At 41.8% G+C, this 20427-nt stretch overlaps 1 protein-coding gene across 6 annotated transcripts in view; it reads left to right on the forward strand.

Moving 5' to 3' along the window:
* The window catches only part of TMCC1 (transmembrane and coiled-coil domain family 1), a 114510-nt gene that overhangs the window by 75666 nt on the left and 18417 nt on the right, over positions 1–20427 (forward strand). The window contains exon 1 of one of the 6 annotated variants that reach the window (XM_081852910.1): positions 7118–7159. The exons of the other annotated variants lie outside the window; for them this stretch is intronic. Coding sequence (XP_081709036.1) covers positions 7133–7159 — 27 coding nt within the window. The 5' untranslated portion in view covers positions 7118–7132. Of the gene's footprint in view, positions 1–7117; positions 7160–20427 lie in introns of those variants that run through there. 6 annotated transcript variants of the gene reach the window in all.

Here is a 20427-nt window from a genome sequence, read left to right on the forward strand (position 1 = left end):
AGTCTGTTGGAAGTGGCACAACCTGTTCTTTTGTCCTGTCCTGCCAGGAAGCAGTTCAGCTGGTTCAGTGATGTTCTTGAGTATATTGGTTGCATTTCCACCCATATAAGTGGTTATAACTTCCTCTCCTAAGTATTGTGCTTAGGTGCATTGTTGTGGTATCTAGAGGCACCTGGTTGGCCACTAGGTAAAGCAGAATGGTGGACCTTTGTCTGATCCAGTGGGACTCCAGTGTTGTGGGAGCAAGGCCTGTTCTTAATGCTTGTAGCCTCCATTGTGAGGAATCTTAAGGGCCAGGTAGTGGTGATGCGATACTGGTTGTGTAGAAACAAAGTACTGTACTGCAGTTGTCTAAATTTCTGGACCTGTGAAGAAAGCTCCCAATATGCAGGCATGTTGCGCCTCTTTCCCCCTAGTTCGTCCCTACAATATACTGGCCACACACCCTGCCATTTTTTAGAAGTTGATTTTGCCATCAGCCCAATTTATGTAGGGCATATACTTCATCTCTTATATTCATCTCTGTCAAATTGTTTTGCTGCTTTTTGCGAATGCCCTGCTTCATGGATAAAAACCACCCAAGCTGGCAGTTGGATCTCACGTACTGAAGGGACAGCATCCATCACTGCACTTGAGGACAGGCGGCTAGCTTAGAGGCTCAAGGCAGGCCACAGCTCCATCCTCCAGCACCTCACTGTTGCTTCCTGCCCTCCAGCATACACAGCCTGAGGTAGCTGCCTCATCCCACGTAATGTTAGGGCTGACCCTGAAATCAGTGGTACAGTTGCTTATCCTAACAACACCAAATTCATTATTCATTTCTACAGCTGCAAGTATCTACAATTCTTCTCTCCAGATGAGGTGGTTAGCAACAAGCAGTAGGATTTGTTTAGGGCCTGGCTTTATAATTATAATTATTTATTATTTACTCAGTTTGTATACTGCACTTCACCCAAAAATCACAGTGAAGATTGAGCTAAGCCCCTGGGTGAACTGGAATTTGAATAGACATATTTCTCTTGCTGAATTATTGCTTTAGCTCATAAATGCTACACATGTAAAGATTTAGGTTACATTTGGTGTTAGTGGAGAGGGATTTATATATTTGCTGTTAGTAGAGTGGTCATACAGTGTTCTGAAATGACATGCATTCCCCCCCCCATGTATATTGCATATAAAGAATGGCAGTGTTTTTAAGTGCTACTTTTTGTATTTTATAGATTTTTTTAAAATTTGGTGTTGCATAAGCATCTGAGTGCTATCATTTTGGAAGTGGAGAAATGTGGTGTACATCCTTAAAATAAATAACAAGCGCTGTGTACACTAGGGGCTTTCTTTAAATGGATTTTTGCTTTTTCTAGCATCATGTCACTTTCCTCTCCCCCCCCCCCCTTTTCATTCCAGAGCAAAAAATGTTTTCACAACTAGAAACAGAATTTTCATTCATACTGCAAGTATGAACATCTTTAAAATGTTTCCGGCATATGTTTAAAATTACCTATAAATTAATTTATGGAAAATCTATTTGATGCACACATTTCTAATCAGGTAAATATTCATAATATAAATAAGTGTGCATTAACATTTGTGTTTGTGGCAATCTAAGAGAAGAGATTGATCTAAAAATTCACAATCCATCTATGAATACCGATTTCACACATGTAATGTTTTATCTTCATCTAAGAGTGCCCTCTGCAGGCTAAACTATAGCCAAACAGGATATGTAAAGCAAGCTTGATTTATTCAGTGTATTGATTGGTAAAGTGTGTTTTGTACTCTTAAAGGGGAAAAGAAGCTTGGGTGGGGGCTATTTTGAGCATTAAAATATCTGATGAGGACAAAAGGATCCATCTCTTTCCCATGCTATTGTTCCAGTTGCAACTTCTCAAGGCTGCTTTTCACTAAATATCTAGTTTGGCCAAGTTTATATGCATTGTAATTTGAGCTAATGCATATTTGAACTTCTTAAATGCATATTTTGGATACAATACAAGGGGGAGGTGGAATGCTAGGAGTGCATTCCCCAAATGTGGGGACAATTATAAGCCATTTTAAATGGAGCAAAGAAAGTAGATAGAATTGGGGGGCAAGAACTCCCAGTCCTACAATCCATCACACTAAAATATCTCCTTTGTTTCAGTTCTCTAGCAGGAACAGTACTAATGCATATATCCATTGGACAAAGTCTAGTATTTGCAATAAACCCTGATATGCATGCAGACTGGGCTAGGAATGTTAGGTTACCAAACTGGAATAAATTAAATATGGATTAAAATATATGTGTTACCCAGTGTGTTCTCTAGCTTTTGCTAGTATACGTGCTGAAACAGACTTTGTTTGAGTGGTTCTGTGGTCAAACAGAGATCCTTCTGATTAGTAGACATCTCTACTCCTATGAGGGTGGCAGACCACACACCACAATTAAACAGCACTGAACCAATGTTTGGTATCATTAAAGACTTTAGGTGCTGGGGAGCAGTTGGAATTTTTAAAAAATTATCTCTCAGTTATTCGCTTATTTAAATAAGTTCACGTGATGCTCATCAGAGGTCCTGCCATTAACCTTGCCTCCATTGCTACAGGTTTACATGCTCTGTAGTATAGTAGGCTAGACTATTCTGTTGTGGCAAGAGTCCTGTTTTCTTAAGTTCTCTTTCAACCTAAGTGATACCAGGGTTTAAGCATCAAGACTCTAGGTGTAAGAGGTCTAGGCTGGGTTGCAAGCCGATTAGCAAATGTAGACAGTAAGTAAGCATTTCACATTCTGAATAAATCAATATAACTGTGTACTTGATAATGAGGCAAGCTTCCTGTTTGTAGGTAAACTGGTGAGGACTTGAGTGAAGAAACCCAGTTGACAGGGTTCCCTGAACCAGAAATGAAATTCTCCTATGTTAGAAGTCTTTTCTTTCTCTATGTAGTTTCATAGCTGTCAACTCTAGCTGCATACCTAAAAATAGTAAATCTGCCAATGATTTACTTGAAAGTAATTCATCCTAATTACTACCTTTTTATATTGTAAGCTAATTTTTGTTTGTAAAAGATAAGCAAAAATTAATCCACAACTGATCATATTGATTGTGTAGTTGTGCAAAACAGGCATGTTTTGTAAATTGGCATAGATGTATTTGCCATTCAGAGGTGAACTTGGGGCTCCATAAATCCCATTTTATCTTGTAATCTTGTGGGAAATTAAGGTTCAGTTTAAATATTGCTTTTGGTGTGTGTGTGTGTGTGTGTGTGTGTGTGTATTCAACATGCTGTAGAAACTACTGACATATCTTCTTGGCTAAGGAAATATATAAACTGTTGCCTTTGTTTCCAGAACATGTGACAGAAGTAGAAGTACTTAACCAAGTGTATATTTTTTATTATGCTAGATGTCTTAATTGTATTCAGAGTTCATATTATGAACTATGACTAATAAATGAAAAAAAATGTTGTTAGCATGCTTGCTGCGAAGCAGATCTCTATTATCTACACTTTTGAACCCCTGAAGGCAATAAGTGTTTAAAGCAGATAATTACATTAAGGTTATAAAAAATACTTGATTTTCGATAACATGGTATCTCAGCTGAAAAGCCTTGCCTCCCACAGATATCCTTGGTTCTTTTCTCATGTAAACCATGACACCTAGTCCACACATTCAATGGTCCTGTATCCAAATTTTGGATTGGGCCCCAGCTTGACGGTAAAAGCAGTTTGATTGTAGAATGGACTCCCTTGGAAGATGGTGGACTCTCCTTCATTGGAGGTTTTTAAGCAGAGGTTGGATGGCCATCTGTCATGGATGAAAAATATGACCATTCAAACATATGGTATAATGTTAAGAAATATGCCCACAAATGTGTGTTTGGCCTAAAGAGAGGTCCCAGGTAAGAAAAGCCTGAAGACTTCAAGGTGTATTTCCTGGAACTTTTCACATTGAAAGATTCCAAAGGTATATACATGCTAAAGGTAAAGGGACCCCTGACCATTAGGTCCAGTCGTGGCCGACTCTGGGGTTGCGGTGTTCATCTCGCTTTATTGGCCGAGGGAGCCGGCGTACCGCTTCCAGGTCATGTGGCCAGCATGACTAAGCTGCTTCTGGCGAACCAGAACAGTGCACGGAAACGCCATTTACCTTCCTGCCGGAGCGGAACCTATTTATCTACTTGCACTTTTATGTGCTTTCAAACTACTAGGTTGGCAGGAGCAGGGACCAAACAACGGGAGCTCACCCCGTTGCGGGGATTCGAACCGCTGACCTTCTGATCGGCAAGCCCTAGGCTCTGTGGTTTAACCCACAGCACCACCCGTGTCCCTTATATACATGCTAGTCTATGGTAAAAAGGAAATAAAAAAAACCACCAGTGACATTGTAAAGATACCAGACTTAGAAAAAAGCTTTCATTGCAATAAATCTGCTGTTCTTTCGGGTGTCTCAAGATTCTGGTATTCTCCCTGGAACTGTAAGAAACTGATTTGGTTAATAAGCAACTTGTATTATGCAGGTTGAGTTCATCTCCTGCTCATAGAGAGTGGCAAGCAAAGCAAATAATGTAATTGTCATGGTGATGAAATTTCAAGAAGAGATGTGACTACTTTTGTCTGAGAAATTACTAGGGTTGGTTCTAAGTTTCCTGTTATCATGATATCTGCTCCTTGTTTGGGGTGTATAGGGTGTTAGGGAAGGAGTACTAACTTTGGTGGGGGACATGTTGTGCTCCTTTAGGGTACTTTGTCCACCTTTGGTACCCACGCTGCACTCAGCAATCACCTGTGGTGATAAAATTTAGTATTTTGTCCAGAGTTAGAGATAGGTATCATTGGTTCTTGCAACCACTGATAAAAACTTCGCCACTGCTAATTTTCTAGCATTTGTCTGGTCTTCCAATAGGAACCTCACATAGTCAGCCTCTGATTTTCCCAGGAAAGGTACCAGCAAGGGCAATATCAGTTCAACCCTGGCTTGCTCGTATTTCACACAGTGTAGCAAAATATTTTTATATATTTTTAAAAATAATATTTATTAAAGATTTTCAAATATAACAGAAAAAGAAAAACATCCAAATTTAAAACCTTATTTTCATTGACATCTTTCCAGGGCTTCCCCTCCCCTCCCCCTCTTGTATTCCAATTCTTTCAAATAAATTCAACAAGTTCTTACCCCAAGTTTTAAAATTATTATCATTGACCCAATTTAAAAATATTTTCCCATCCCCTAAAATCGACCTGTTCCCTTCCACGAGTTCCCCTCTTTAGTATGCAATACAGATTAGAATAAAAAAAATAGAAAAAAGAATAAAATGTAATTTAACACCCTTTGGATTCCAAATTTCCCTCCCCCCTTTCCCGGTTGCGTTCCCAATGTCCATCAATGTCTACTGTCATCCTGGAACTCCCACATCTAAGCCATAGTCCTTCACCAGTCCGCTTTGCCGTCTTTTTAATAGTCTTTGCCGTCTTTTGGTCATCTTTAGTTTCGAATATCCAATCTTGGAAGGAGTCTGTCTCAAAAAGGTCCATTTTTTCCATCCAGATCTTTGTATTTAAGAGTAAAAACTCCAATTTTATTTCTTTAGACCTTTCAAATCTGGATGTCCCAAATGTTCCCACTTCCAACTTTGTCCAGTTCTTGTTATTCTTGTTGTTCTTGTTGATCTCTCTCCTCCTTTTTTTCCCCTGCTCTCCTGCACAAATGTTCTAATTCCAAAAGCTTCTAATTCCTCTGCAGAGGCTTTGTTATTCAGGGACAAAAACATTACGTCAAGTCCCTTCCATTCTTCAATAGATAAATCTATTGTCTCCTTTAGTGTGTATACCTCTGTAGACAAAATAGTGTTCCATTTCTGCAGTTTCCCAGGAGATAAAAAGTCCTATTCAAATTCCATGCCAGCAATACTTGTAGTGTCCCACAGCTCCTCTAGAGGGATTATAGTAACTCAGTTTCCTTCCAGATCACACCCAACAGTCAAAGTAACTTATTATTCCTTGTTTTAAACAATTTATATCCAATTTGTAACAAATGTAACCAGCAAAGTCCTCGTAACAAAGTTCTCTTTTTGTTCTTCCACTTTGACAGCTCCGCAAAATATTTTTATAGAATTGATGTCTTGGGCACACGAGCAAAGTCTGTCCTGGTAGGGAACTCCTCTCAACCTGCCATCCAAGACTGCAGAAGGAAAGATGTTTAGTCTGGCTTTGGTGAATAACCTTAGATAATTTGGTACTGTAAAGTTTCTAATGTAAGGTGTTAACTTAAAGACATGCCTATATTGTACTCCTACAGCCAATGGACTACAGAGTGCCTGCGATCGAGATTGCAAGTCACTATGTGTATTACCCATAATCTTTGCTTTAGTGTCTTTAGGGCGCCTTCATAACCCCAGGTAAAAAAGAGGGGGGGGTTTGACAGACCATTAGAGGTGGCTTTTCTAGCCATGGTTTTCTGCCATTTGCTGACAAACTCCCCATTGGTCAGATGTTGATATAAACTCTTCCCTAGATCAAACACTAAAATCCTGAGCCAGTGTTTTAGGGTAGCCTACCATGCTTTAATTGAGATTGGGCATTCACCAGATTCTAACAGAAGTATGGAGTTGGGGGCGCAGTTAGGGACTTGTAGCAGAGATCGTAAAATTTTTGCCGGAAAGCCGTTTAGCTTAGGCAGATCCCCATTGTGCCAGACATTTGCAGCATAAAGGAGTTGGGAAATGGATTTTGCTTTGAAAACCCTCAAGGCTGCTGGGACATACAATTGCTCTTAAATAAAAAGGCAACTCAAATAATTAAGGAGATGGAGCAACTTCCCTATGAGAAAAAAAACCCAGCATTTGGTACCTCTTAGTTTAGAGAAAAGTTGCAATGTTTAATGTAGACTGTGACAGTGTATGTAAGCTAATTTTTCCTCAATGATTAGTGTTTTTTTCCAAAGAAAAAGACTATAAAAACATTTCTTATTATTTTATTTTTTTAAATCAAATTATGTTCCATGCTTTTTAGGTGCCTTATATGGTTTTCATGCATTGTCGTTTTTTTTATTTTTATTATGGCTAGGGGCCTCAAAAACTGGAAGTTGCATGGGCCTCTCTGGACCTCTGAGAGGGCCTGGCCCAGTGGCAAATGGTGATGGGTGAACCCCCATCTGCACATGCATTGGAAGGCATTTGGGAGACAGGTGTGTTTTATCTACCACTGCAGTAAAATATGGTTACCCTCTATAGGGATATTTTTCTGTCTGATTCTGAATATTACATATAATCTCATCCTTCAGTTACATCTCCTTGATCTTAACTTGTCTTTATTATAGACAAATCAGAGGTAGCCAGTGTGGTTGCCTCCAAAAATACTATTGTGGCTCGAGGACCCGAACCCCGCGCAGTGGAATGAAACACAAGGACACGTGATATAAGGTTAATGGGCAAGAAAAGGCCACAACTTTATTGATTACAGCAAGTGAAAGGTATTGGCTTAGGCATTGGATTACGTCAGCTGACTCCACCCACTTGGAGAGGGGTGAGTCTAAAAAACAAAGGGGGTTTATTCACCAGTAGGTGGAGCCTGTTGATGCTAATCAACTATAGGCTCTCCCCTGATGTCACCGAGGGTCGTGCCATGGCCTCCCGCCAAGCAGGCATCGGACAGAATACACGACCGCCGGATTCCTTTAACGGAATACCCAAAAATTGAAGGCGCAGGCGATGGCCACACCTAGCCCTTCGACACCACAACACATTATTCCAATGCCTAACCTACCCACCAATACCACGAAAGTTGTGACGATTGCTACGAGGTAGGCGAAAAAACCAAAAAGCCTAATGCCAAATGGAAAAACTCCTACCAGGCCCCCTGGACAACCAGGGCGACCAACCTAAGGTCCATAGCAAGGCCAAAAGATAACTGGAAACCCTGCTCTAAGGGAGTGGAGGGTGGGTGACTCGCGATGGGACGACAAAAAGTGAGGGCTGGAGGCTGGCGCCGCAGCAATTCAGGCTGCTGTACACGCCCCCTTGAAGGCACCTGCTTGAGGCGGAGTCCGGCTCCCAGCCACAACCACTCCCCTCTCTTGCAGGAAGGAGAGTCTTTACGCTACAGTATGTACCATACCTGGCCTTCAGCCATACTAGCTTGAAAATTGTAATCCAACACCATCTGGAGGGCTACCCCGGAATCAATGTTTTGCATAAAATGAACTTATAAAATTATTTTAGCTCATCTTTCTCTCTTCTGCATGTTATTCACGTTTTGAAATTTTGTATCCCCTTTTTCTCTCCTCTTCTGGGTGTTTATTCCTTGCAACAATATATAAAGAAACAGTCATGCATATCCTCCCCCTACCCTTACTGCTGTTTTCTTCCATTCATAGTGCTTTCCCCCAGTTACATAACAAGCTGCCTTTTGAAGGGCCATGCATTCCACAAATAGTTATACACTTTTATGTACGCACACAAGTGCACTGCATGAAAACTGGCTTATACAGAGAAATCCTTTCATTTGGAGAAACATTCTCTAATATATTGGAAACCAAACTACAATAACTGAACTATTTAAGGATAATAACTAAGAGGGATTTTTTTATTTTATTTTATTTTATTTATTTTTAGTGACCTGAAGGCTGCATTGTTGGCCATAGGTATGCATGCTACCCCCCCCATCCAGCTATGGTCTCAATTGAAATAGGTTTTATAACAGGGGTTCTTGTTTGTTGGCAGCGGGGGCTGTGTTGAAAACAGGCGAAACCAATTTAGCCCAGAACTTACGTTGAGATTAATATGCAGTCTTCAATGTATAGAAATATGATCAGTTTTTAGACTGCCAGTGTACATTCATGTACCACTGAAAATATTTTTATTCTTTGTTATAGATAAATGTGGTTTATAAGTACATGGATAATCATATATATGAATTTGCTGGATAAAGGTTTTGAGTTCCAATATAACAATTCCCACACTCTTCTCTCTCGCCCACCTTGCACCCAATTGAGAGGAATAAGCAACGGAATCTGTCCCCATCAAGCTTGAAGAAGCTCTACATGTGACATTAACAGGCACTGAGTTGACATACTGTCCTGTACTTGAGAAAGAATCCTCAGCTCACCAAATTCATTGACAAATCTATTCTTCCATCTCTGAATTATTCTGCCAGTGCTTTGGAATGCAGTATTTTCTTTAGCTGGCACGCACACACACGCGCGCGCACACACACACACACACTCTCTATGTTATACTTGTGTCATGTTCAACCAATCCCAATGCATCCCTGGAGAGAAACCCATAGAAATGTCCACCATGTCTGCTCTGAGAGCGTCTATCAACTTTAAATCTTAGAGTACTTATTCTGCTAGCATTGTTTTGGCAAGGACATTATGCTGCTCCTTCCTCATTTGTCTAAACTTCTTGGTTCCAAACAGACTTGGAAAGGAGCCTTGGTTAACTGCAGGTGTTATGAGCATCCAACAAGTTTTGAGCTTACAGGTTTCTAGCTTATCTAAGAGAAGGAGACTGGAAGCTTTTGCTCTAGTTTTTTTTTTTTATTATTATTATTATTAACTGCAGCTTGTTGTTTCATCCAAACCTGATAAACTGGTTGACCTTAATTATTGTAGTGTAGTCTGTGGGTTATGGAGCTGGTTTGTTTCAACAAAACATGGCTAAGAGTAACCAGTTTGTCAGGTTTCGATGAAACAACAAGCCACAGTTAATCAAAACTGGAAGCCAAAGCTTCCAGTCTCCTCTTTATAGCTTTGCAGGAGTGTGTATGTGAGGAAGCACATGCAAGCCTTAGATTCCTTATGGCTCCCTCCCATAATGATAAACCATGCTTTATTGTGATGTCTCAATTGTCCCAGTGTGCAGTGTAGACAGTTACAGTGTCTCTTTGAGAGTCTTCGTGGGTCACTGTGTATCAGACAATGAATCTCATTAGAACAGGAATGAACTTCTTCCAAGTTGCCGTTGCCTACTATATGAGTTATCCTATAAAATGAGCATGTTGAGTTCCTTCCCAATGTTTTGAGATAAGTCTCTGCCAGGTTAAAGATATCAGGAGCTTGACTACACAGGTGCAAGTTTGGCTCTCCTGCTGGAAGGGGCAGAGGGGAGATGTTTTTTGTCTGTTCTCCTGAAAATCTGCTTCAGAAGGAGGGGAAACTGTCCTGGACAATGTAGAAGGTGGTACTGGGGTCTGTAGGGGGGAGGGAGAACAATAGGAAATCTCCTTGGTAAATCTAGATCCAGCTCATGTCCAAACTGTTTTACGGCAGCAGTGTTCATAATGGAAAGTTGGTTTTTCTACAGTGGCAATGACAGATGTTCTGGAAAGTTGGAGTCTCTACCCAAGTTACCTTTGTTAGCTTTTTATTTTTTAAAATAATTCATATTCTGTCCTTCCTTAAGGATATCAGGGTGGCTAACAATAAATTCCATGGAAAAAATAACACAAAATCATAAAACTACAATCTACTGGTTTCACAACCGAACATCATGCATAGTATTGGGACAGTGTCTTAATCTGGCATCTCTATTGGGAAACCTCAATCACATGTCACGATATGATGAGATGTTTCCAATGAAGGAACAATGAGAATGTTGTAAAACTCTTGAGTTGCGTTTCTGCATTCAAAACTTCTCTACCACTTGTACCAACAACAGTGTCCTCTATTTTGCATTCCACTCTTGCCCTTAGTCAGGTGCAAAGATCCAGTTTACCACTGTAGGGGAGCAGGGCTACATTAAATTAGTTGACTGGGTTATGTGGATGAATTTCTCCTGAGATCTCATTGATTAGTTGGGAACAAACATCTTTGATGCCCCTTGAAAGATCTGCATTGATCAGTTGAAAAATATACCCACGTAATTCCTCACTCTAATTAATGCCAGCCTTGATAAAGTTTGATATGCTGTGGGTGACTTAAAGTTGTCTGAACCTTTGGTTTTTCTGGTGTTTCTGTTTTGCTTTTCCTATGGCAAAGTTGTAATCTGGCTCAAAACCACTTGAATGCTTTTCCCTCTAACTGTCCATGTATCCAGGTCCTATATACACCTATTCACCCTGGCTCCAAGGCATTGCAGAGCTTGTAAACTTGGGGTGGGAGGAGGAGCCAAAGGCCTGGGTAGCTAGCACAAGTTACTTCCAACACCCAGGGGCAGAGAAGCATATATAAGGAAAGTGAATTGTAATTGACCTGGAGCTGTAATGGGCATAACAGTTGTGTGCTCTGTAGCTTTAAATTTAAGTGACGGTGAGCTTGCATTTTTTAAAATGTTCTCTGCTGAAGGAAAAGCATATACCATGCGTGAGCTCAGTGTAACTATTCATTTGCATCAGTGATAGTGGAGCACACAGGGCTGCTTGTTTTGGCAAATGGTCTGTTTATACAGCAAGTGCCCAGAGCTCTTTCAGTCTCACAGATGTAGGGAGCAGAGTAGTTGGTCTGGGCGACAGTCCTAGCAGTACCTAGCACTGAGCAGGGTGTTGCAGACGGGCCATGCGGCAATGTTTATGTGGTGTTGCTGTACCTGTGTGTGCTGTGAAAATCATTTCAGTGAACCTGGCAAGGTGAGATCCTGCAGAAAAGCATTGCTGCGTCTGATTTGGCTGCTCTGTTTACAACTCTAGTGGCTCATTAATAAGCAATATTCTTAGATATGCTCCTCCCCCCCTCCCTTGCTGGCTTGGCTTTTTATAATCCTTGAGTCATTTTTAACATCTGCAGTTAAGAAGCTTGGAAGCGTAAGGGCTCCCGTCTGAGTGAGTGTTAATCTTGAATATAAATGGCACATTCTTTATGAGGAGTAATATTAGTAAAATTGATGTGTCACATAGCTGCCTAGGTCAGCCACATATTTTGATGCAAATGCTTGCTTTGCTTTTCAGTTGTACAATGTGCATTTCATGGGAAGCCTGAACATATTGCAGAATCATCCTTGGTGTTGGAAAAAGCAGCCTGTATGGGCACATGCCTTTATCATTAAACCAGTGACCTTCAGAAATAAACTTGCCATCTTTTTAGGTTTTTATAAGCTGCCACATCAAGCATCATATTCCAATATGAATAGGAACAAATGTGGAAAATCCCAGGTTTTCTATGCATCTGCGTTTCAGTAAATGGTGGAAGTATGAGAGGCACATGCTTATTAAGTTATTAATACCTCTGTTATCCCTCAAGATTGGTATGCAGAGGAGAGTAGATAAAATGTTTACATTACACTTTGATAACTTCATGTTAAAAGATAGTTGATCCAAGAAATTCCCCCTTCATTCTTATTCATATGTGGAACGGGCACTCTAGTAATATGAGCCAGAGCATTTGGTTACAATAAATACATGGTAGAAATGGCTGCAGAATATTCAAGCAGGAAAAAGCACCATTCTATTGGCTCAGTTTGTTTATATTTTGGGTAGAGAGTGTCTTCTATTAAACAATATCAATTGTCCTTTCTGTGAACTAGAAAAAGGGGAGATGAGGATCTTTACTCTTGAGGATCTGCCAGGAATTTTATTGCTCTCTATAATCCTGGAAAAGAGGTTGCTCTGCCCTATGCAGAGCCCCTGCTTTTATTGGGACCCCTTGTCACCACAAAGTGAATGTGGAGCAGTTAGACTGAGGGGCCAATGTTTGTGCTCTGAGGTTAAGGCCTTGTGGCAGCGGAAGTAACATTCCTCACTGCACGTGCAGTGGAAACAATCTCTTAACACCTCCCTGATGTTCACACACATATACTCCTGCTTCTTCCATATTTACTGATTAAGTGAAGCGATAAAGTGCTAGAGAATTAGGTGGATATCACTGTAGGCCCTCCTTTTTTAATCTTTGCTGTTTGTGGAGATGTCAGTTAGAATCTATTAAATCTGCAGGAAGTTTGTGCCACACATGTGTGTCTGGTGTCGTAAACTTTGTCATCCTATTAATATTTATTTAGTCACTGTTCGTTTGCAAATTTCATAACATGTTTGAGCTGGCCTACAATAATAACAGGAAATAATCTTAACATTAAAGGTGAGGTAGCGCCTACTCATTGTCTACTGAAGTGAAAGGATGGGAGCAGGAGGAATGAATCAAATAATTTATTGCTGTATTGTATCAGCTGCATTTTTAAATACTTGCATATTTTTACCAGTCTCTGCCAATAGAAATAAACATTTAACTGCTGGTATCTTAATATTAATAACCTTGCTAACCCTTGACCAGGTCTTTTGGTGGGAGGCTTAATGCCTGGGTTTAATCAGTGTTAGACTTTAGAACTGGTATGTTAAAACAGGATGACAGATCCTTCTGTCTTCAGATAAGTCTGTATGAACATGTAAGACCCACTTCAAAGCCCCTGCAATTAGAATGTGAAGAGTTAATGAACCTCGGAAAACTTCCCAAATTGTGTTTCTGGCACCCCTTTAATCCTAGGCAATCAACCCTTGTAAAAGCTTGTTTGAGGTAATAGCCTGGGAGTAGTGAGCCTTAGCAGAACAAATCATCAAAGAACTAAGTGTGAGAATGCAGATAGCGGGGCCTCTCTCTGTGTTACAAAAGACCTGGTCTTGGGTTAAAAAATGTTGGATACGACCATTCTCTGAAAAAGGCAAGGATGCTGCTGTGTCTATGAGAGAGAGAGAAACTACACGGGGAGGAAGGCTGGGGGGCCTTCCACTGTAGGCTTCAGATTATATATGTGTGTAAATAAACCATACATCATAAAGACACCAGAGTCTGTGTCCCCCTGGGTTAAAGTGTGCCTGGTACCTCTGGAATCTCACACCGCTCAAAGATAGGGTGGCATATAACAATATTTTCAGCATTAAGCTGCCCAGATCCACTTCATTAAGAGATGACAGAAGTGGTGCTAATAGTCTCTAAGCAGCAGATTTAGTAATTCAAAACTGGAGTTCTTTATACAAGCCACACAGTCCATGTGCACCATGTTTTGACTCTGGATTCCCAGTGGGTTAGGCCCTTGCAGTTGGACTGTGTGATGAGTCATGATGAGTCACTGTTCCTTTAATTAGAGCAGTGTTTCCCAACCTTTTTTGGGCAAAGGCACACTTGTTTCATGAAAAAAATCTCGAGGCACACCACCATGCCAGATGGGGAAAGGTCACTTTTTACTTATGTAAAAAAAAAAAAAAAAAATAGTAACAGCATAGAAGGTAATGATTATCTCTTTGATGTCTGATGGGAGGGCATTCCACAGGGCGGGCGCCACTACTGAGAAGGCCCTCTGCCTGGTTCCCTGTAACCTCACTTTTCACAGTGAGGGAATTGCCAGAAGGCCCTTGGCACTGGATCTCAGTGTCTGGGCTGAACGATGGTGGCGGAGACGCTACTTCAGGTATACTGGACCGAAACCGCTTAGGGCTTTAAAGGTCAGCACCAACACTTTGAATTGTGCTCGGAAAGGTACTGGGAGCCAATGTAGGTCTTTCAAGACTGTCGTTACGTGGTCTCGGCGGCAGGTAGCAGCGCTCACAGCTTACGGACTGCACCGTGTAACAGGTGTCTGGCCCAGCAGCCTAAGGCGGACAAGCCACTGAAACAGGCATTCAGAATCCATTCATTTCATAAAACCTGCAGGGCTCAATCTCTGTGTTTGTGTATGTGTGTGTTTCTGTTTTGCCCAAGGGTCTGGGGGTGGGAGAGAGCTCTTTAGCATGATGCTTTTAAAACAATTAAATTATCAACAAACAAACCTGATGATACGAATAGCAACGTCAGGTGCTACCGGGGGGGGGGAGGGGGCCTACTCGGAAGTAAATACTGCGTCCAGGCGCAATTAGCGCTGATTTAAGGTGCACCAAGACTGCCTAAAAACCTCACCAAAGATATGCAACAAAGCGCTTGTTGCAGAGGGGAGAGTTTGTGCACCGTGGAGGCTGGAGGGCTTCTATTCTACATGCGGGGGTTGGGGGGGGCGAGGAAAATGTGCTCCGTGGGGGGGGGCGGGGAAGGCAAGAAAAGGAGCTGAGCTCTAACTATAGGCTCCCACGCTTGAGCACGCCCGACTCGGTGGGGCAGACCACCCTCTCTCCTGGAGGAGGAGGAGGAAGAGGAGGAGGAGATTCCCATCCACGGCGTGGCCTCCCGCGCTCCTGAACGGGAAATCTCTGCAGCCCAAGACTCTCCGCGAGGCAGCTCCTCCCTTCCTGCCTTGAGCCGCCGCCAGCCGCGCCCCCTCCCCAGTTATCTGCTGCCTGCCAAGCCCCGCCCCTCTTCATTGTCCTCCCCTTCTGTTTATTCCCTTCCTCCATCCCTCGCTTTTTTCCCTCTCTTTCCTTTTTTTAAAAAAATATTTTCTCTTCCCCTTCTTTTTTCCCACCCTTTCTCCCCGCCCTCCTGGGTTAAAGGATTTGAGCAATGGGTCTGGAGGTGGAGCTCGTCGGAGGATTAGCCCGACTCGCCCGCCTCCCTCCCACGGCACACTAGGCAACGTCCGGCGGCACACTAGTGTGCCGCGGAACACCGGTTGGGAAACACTGAATTAGAGCATTCTTAACAGGATTATTACACAGCTAGTTACCCATCTCCCTTGATTTATCTGTGTCTTTTGTAGAATTTTTGAACTGCATGTTTCTACCAGGGTATGAATCCTCTTGCACACCAGTTGCATCTTAAAATGCTTCTTGCGTTTAACAGCAAGCTAGTAAGAGAATTGCTTAAACAAAACATTAAGCTTTGCTAGTGTTTCTCATTTTGTGTCATATGACCTAGGCTTATAAAATCAGTTATGTTTGGATCACAGACAGCTTTTAGTCTAGCCACCTGTGAAAATTGCTGCAATGAAAAAACTTTGGTATTACTACTATTGCTGCTATTATTATTTCTTCCATCTATAATCCCTCTAAAGGTGCCTAGGGCAGTCAACAGCATATCATTAAAGCATTCTAAAATAAGTGACATTCTCAACCAATGATTTCAGAGTTACCAGTGACAGAATCAAGCATCAGGTGCCTGGGGTAAACAATAATGTTTTGATATTCCTCCTGCAAGCCAATGAAAAATGTATCTCACCAGGGAGGACTTTCCACAAAGGGAGAACCACCACTAAGAAGGCCCTGTCATGAGTCAACACTAATGAGTCTGTCACCAGTAGTGGAACAACCAACAAGGCCTCAACATGCAGGTTTCAAGGTGCATGGACAACTGAGGCCAGACTATCCCAGCTGAGGAAAAGAGGCTTAGCCCTTTGCAAAAGGCTGGTCCAGTCACAAGGGTTATAAGGTTATAGTTAGTGGTGCAGCTAAGTAATCTGGTGATCCCATTCACGTTAATGAGATATGACTGTCCTGAGAGAAAGGAACGCCCTAGAACAGAGGTTTTCAACCTTTTTGAGTCCACAGGTCCCTTGACCAACTACATTCTTTCTGTGGCACCCCTGTGGGGCTCAGGAGCCCAGTTATGTCACCCCCTTGCCTGCAGAGCTGGCAGCCTCTCACCTTTTCTTGAACCACCCTCCTTTGTGGAGTGTTCCCTCAGCCTCCTCTCTTCTCCCATCTGCTTGGGAGTCCTCTGGGCAGCCGCTGCTGCCACTCCTGGTCTCTGAGCTGCACCCCCCTGCCCCAAAGAGAGGTGCCTTCTCACACCATCCCACAGGGGCCTGGGACTTGTCTGTCCATTCCCAGTGTAAACCACATTGAAGTCCCCCCCCCCCCTTTAAAATATAAAGTGGTATAGAAATGTAATGAATAATAATGCGAATAGTAATAACAATGGTGATTAGACATTCCATTGTGGCAACTGTAACCTAGGTTTAAGGTGCCATTTGGCGATTAGCTTATATATTTTGAGTTTCTAACACTGATGAGTGTGTGTGTAGAAACTAGCCCTACTGTACAGAGTTAGAATTAACATTCATTGTTGCCCCACTCTTGCCTGTGGCCCTTGAAAGGTTGGCCAGAAGGGAATGTGGCCCTCAGGCTGACAGAGGCTCCTCACCCCTGATGTAAAGCATATGAACTGCCACTGATCTGTTGCTTCCTGCCATTATCCTCTCAGGTCATTATTAACCTATTTTCCTCCCAGCTGAGCTCAAAATACTGAAAATAAGCCACCAACAGGGAGAGTTAGGGGCATTTTCTCTCTCTCTCTCTCTCTCTCTCTCTCTCTCTCTCTCTCTCTCACACACACACACACACACACACACACACACACACACTGCTTGGTTCCCCACATCCTTCCTTGCATTCAAGCAATGTTGACCAATACTTGTAGTTCGATCTAAGAGTTCAGTCATTTAAGTTGTGGTTATTGTATTGTGTTTCTATGAACCTTAGCATTAATGTGCAGGTGCTGTTTTAAAAATAACTTTAACAGCAGTTTTAAATGTTCAGATAAGACTTTTGCTAATAGAAACGCCAGCTTGCTATCTAGAGTAATCAATACCAAAACAGTGATATGAACTTGCCAGCATGCTGAGTAAACAGTGTTATGTTAAGGATGAGGTCAGATGAGAGGAGTTGTCAGCGGAATTATATGTATGCATCATAGCAGGGCACCAATAATTTCCGGTGGAGATACTGAACAATAATCCACATGGTGCAGAATAGCTGTTGGCTAGCTCAGTCAGGTGTCTTTTAAGGACCTGATGCAGTCAGTCATAGTTTTTAGTGATTTCTCTCGGCTTCATGTGAAGTTAGGACATTTGCTTTACTGACATGCAGATTTGCAAAGTACACTCAGCTCTGTGTACTCATCATGAATCATGTAAGTTCTTATACAGGGCTTGGATTTTGGGTCTCTCTAAACACTGGATGGACAACATGTAGTTAAATTACAATTGTGAAAGTGCAGAATTCATAGAATCATAGAACTGGAAGGGATCCAAAGGGTCATGTGGTTCAACCTCCTGCGATGTAGGAATCACAACTAAATAACCCATGACAGAAAGCCATCCAATTTCTGTTTCATTTCCAGACATACTAATGGATAATAACTGCGGAGCTTTCTTCTAACAAGCAGACTATAAGCATGATCACTCAAGGTGGAATGTGCCTCAAAACAGCACTGGGTTATAAGCTATCTGGTGCAGAAAAAATATCCCAGTTTGTTTTATTATTTACTTATTTATCAGAAATATGTTTAGGGTGCTTTTCTGGGCAAATAATCATCCTTGCAATCAATAAAAAGCAACAAAATTTTAAACTACAACTCAGCAACACTACATATTTTTTGTTTTAACAGAGCCAGAAGAAATGTAATTTACCCATAATTAGGGAAATGGATTTCTTCCTTTAAAGCATCAGTAAAATCTGTCATGCAAGTTTTGGTAATTAAGATTGCTTATCAAGTTTTCCATAGTCTAACCTCACCAGAATATAAGCATTTTGGGAATTAGAGCTCTTTTCCCATCACAACTGAAATAATCTTCAGAAACCAGTCTGCAGAATTAATAGTAGTAATAGTAATAGTAATAGTAGTAGTAGTAGTAGTAGTAGTAGTAATAATAATAATAATAATAATAATAATAATAATAATAATAATATGTCCCCCATCTTACTGAGTTCCTCCAGCCACTCTCGGTGGCTTCATACAAATTTAAACACAATATGACATCAAACATTAAAAACTTCTCTGAACAGGGCTGCCTTCAGATGTCTTCTAAAAGTCAGATAGTTGTTTATTTCCTTTTCATCTGATGGGAGGGTGTTCCACAAAGCGGGGGCGAGCACCAAGAAGGCCCTTCGCCTTTTATTCTACAAAAGGATTCCATAGAACTGTCCCTCTTTTAAAGTGACCACTACATCCTATGAGAAACATTCTTTTATAATTTATGTGTTTAAAATCCAGCAATACAACAAATATACCCATTATATATGGATCAGAGAACATCTAGGTCATCTGTAGGACTTGTATTTACATGGGATTTCAAAGGGAATCTTCAGGCCGTGGTGAAGGTTGGTTACTCTTGCTGCTGTATGAAGGCATCACCTTACTCCTGCTCTGTCTGGGTACAGGGCAAACTCATCACTGCTCTTCTCTGGGCCCAAATACATATGCTTCTTGTTCTTCCAACACAACAGCACCAAGTATATGGGGCAGAGGGGGCTTCAGCCAACTTCAATATTTTGGGGCGCAGGACTCAGCCCCCCCCCCCAATATTGAGGATGTTGCCACACCCCACTGTCAGTCCCCATTCCCCCGCCCTGCTGGGCAAGCGCTCAGCAGCCGGGCAGGACTCGCAAGGGTGAACATCACCCTCTGTGCGCCCCATCCCTCACACACTCTGGGTGCAGCTAGTAGCTAAACCCATCAAGAAACGCACAGCCGATAATGTTAACAGCTTTCTCTTATCTGCTAGGATTTAAGAAACCTGCTTTGAATAAATGGTGCCTGCAGTCTGCAGTTACTATAATAATAAACATTTTTTTAAAGTGTGCTGCTCAGTTAATCAGGGATGCCTTTTAGTCTGTATTGTTTCTGGTCGGTAATCCAGATTATTATTTTCCCCAAGCCCTGTGAACCATGTTTGGCAGGTTGGTGGAGCCTGTCATTCACCTGATGTCACAATGATGTGAGGTGACCCTATTTTGCCCACGTGAAATCAAACTATGCAGGCAGAGTATCAGTGATCAGCAGATTGTTGGTTCGTGTGGAGTGCTTTGCAACTTGAAATAATCAGATGATCATTGGGGCTTTGTTAGGTGTGCCTGCAAACTCCCTATTGGCTTGAGCCAGGTCTTTGCCTGCCTATTTCTGATGTCAGGTGTAGAGCAGGTGGAGGTGGCTTGGCCAAAATGCCTTGTGAGGCAAAATGGTGAGACCTTATGGGCCTAACTAGGCACGTGGGCCAGAGATTCCTTAAACCTGGTTTGCCACTGTTCCATGGTAAGATATGTTCAAAGCTATGTTACTCAAGGGCTGCCCTAGAAAATGGTCCAGAAATTTCAAGTGATGCAGAATGTAACTGATAAGGCTATGTGTGTACGCCCATCTACAACCTACATTACAGTGTTCACACTGACTGTCAATTTGTGTCCAAGCCCAATTCAAGGTGCTTATTGACTACTAAAGCCCTACATACCTGCATGGTTCAAAGACTCCTCCTCCCTCCTTGTGTGATGCGGCTGCCTATTAAGATCTTCAAGCAGGGCTGTCCTCAAAATTCCAGAGAGAAAATCACAGTGACTGGAAGAAGTAGGGCCTCCCCTTTAAAGATCAGTAAACTCATTCAACTAGATTTGGAATGTGCATGTCTTTTTTGGGAGCCCTGCTTTAAAAGTCAAAGCTTATCACATGCCAGATAACACCTTTTTGGAGTTCAGCAGGGTTAGAATACCTCCATCACCTTCCCAAACTTGTCTCTGAAACCTGCCCTATAGTTGAAATAAGGGTTATTTGAATGAACTTACAATTATCAAAGCTGTAAAATGAAATACAGCTGGTAAGTTCAACGTAAATAGTTATTAGCTAATGGTTAAGAGCCAAGTTTGGCAATGCAGCTTACTATATAGCCATACACC

Source organism: Podarcis erhardii, assembly GCF_964252035.2.
Source record: "Podarcis erhardii genome assembly, chromosome: 2".
Lineage (NCBI taxonomy): Eukaryota > Metazoa > Chordata > Lepidosauria > Squamata > Lacertidae > Podarcis > Podarcis erhardii.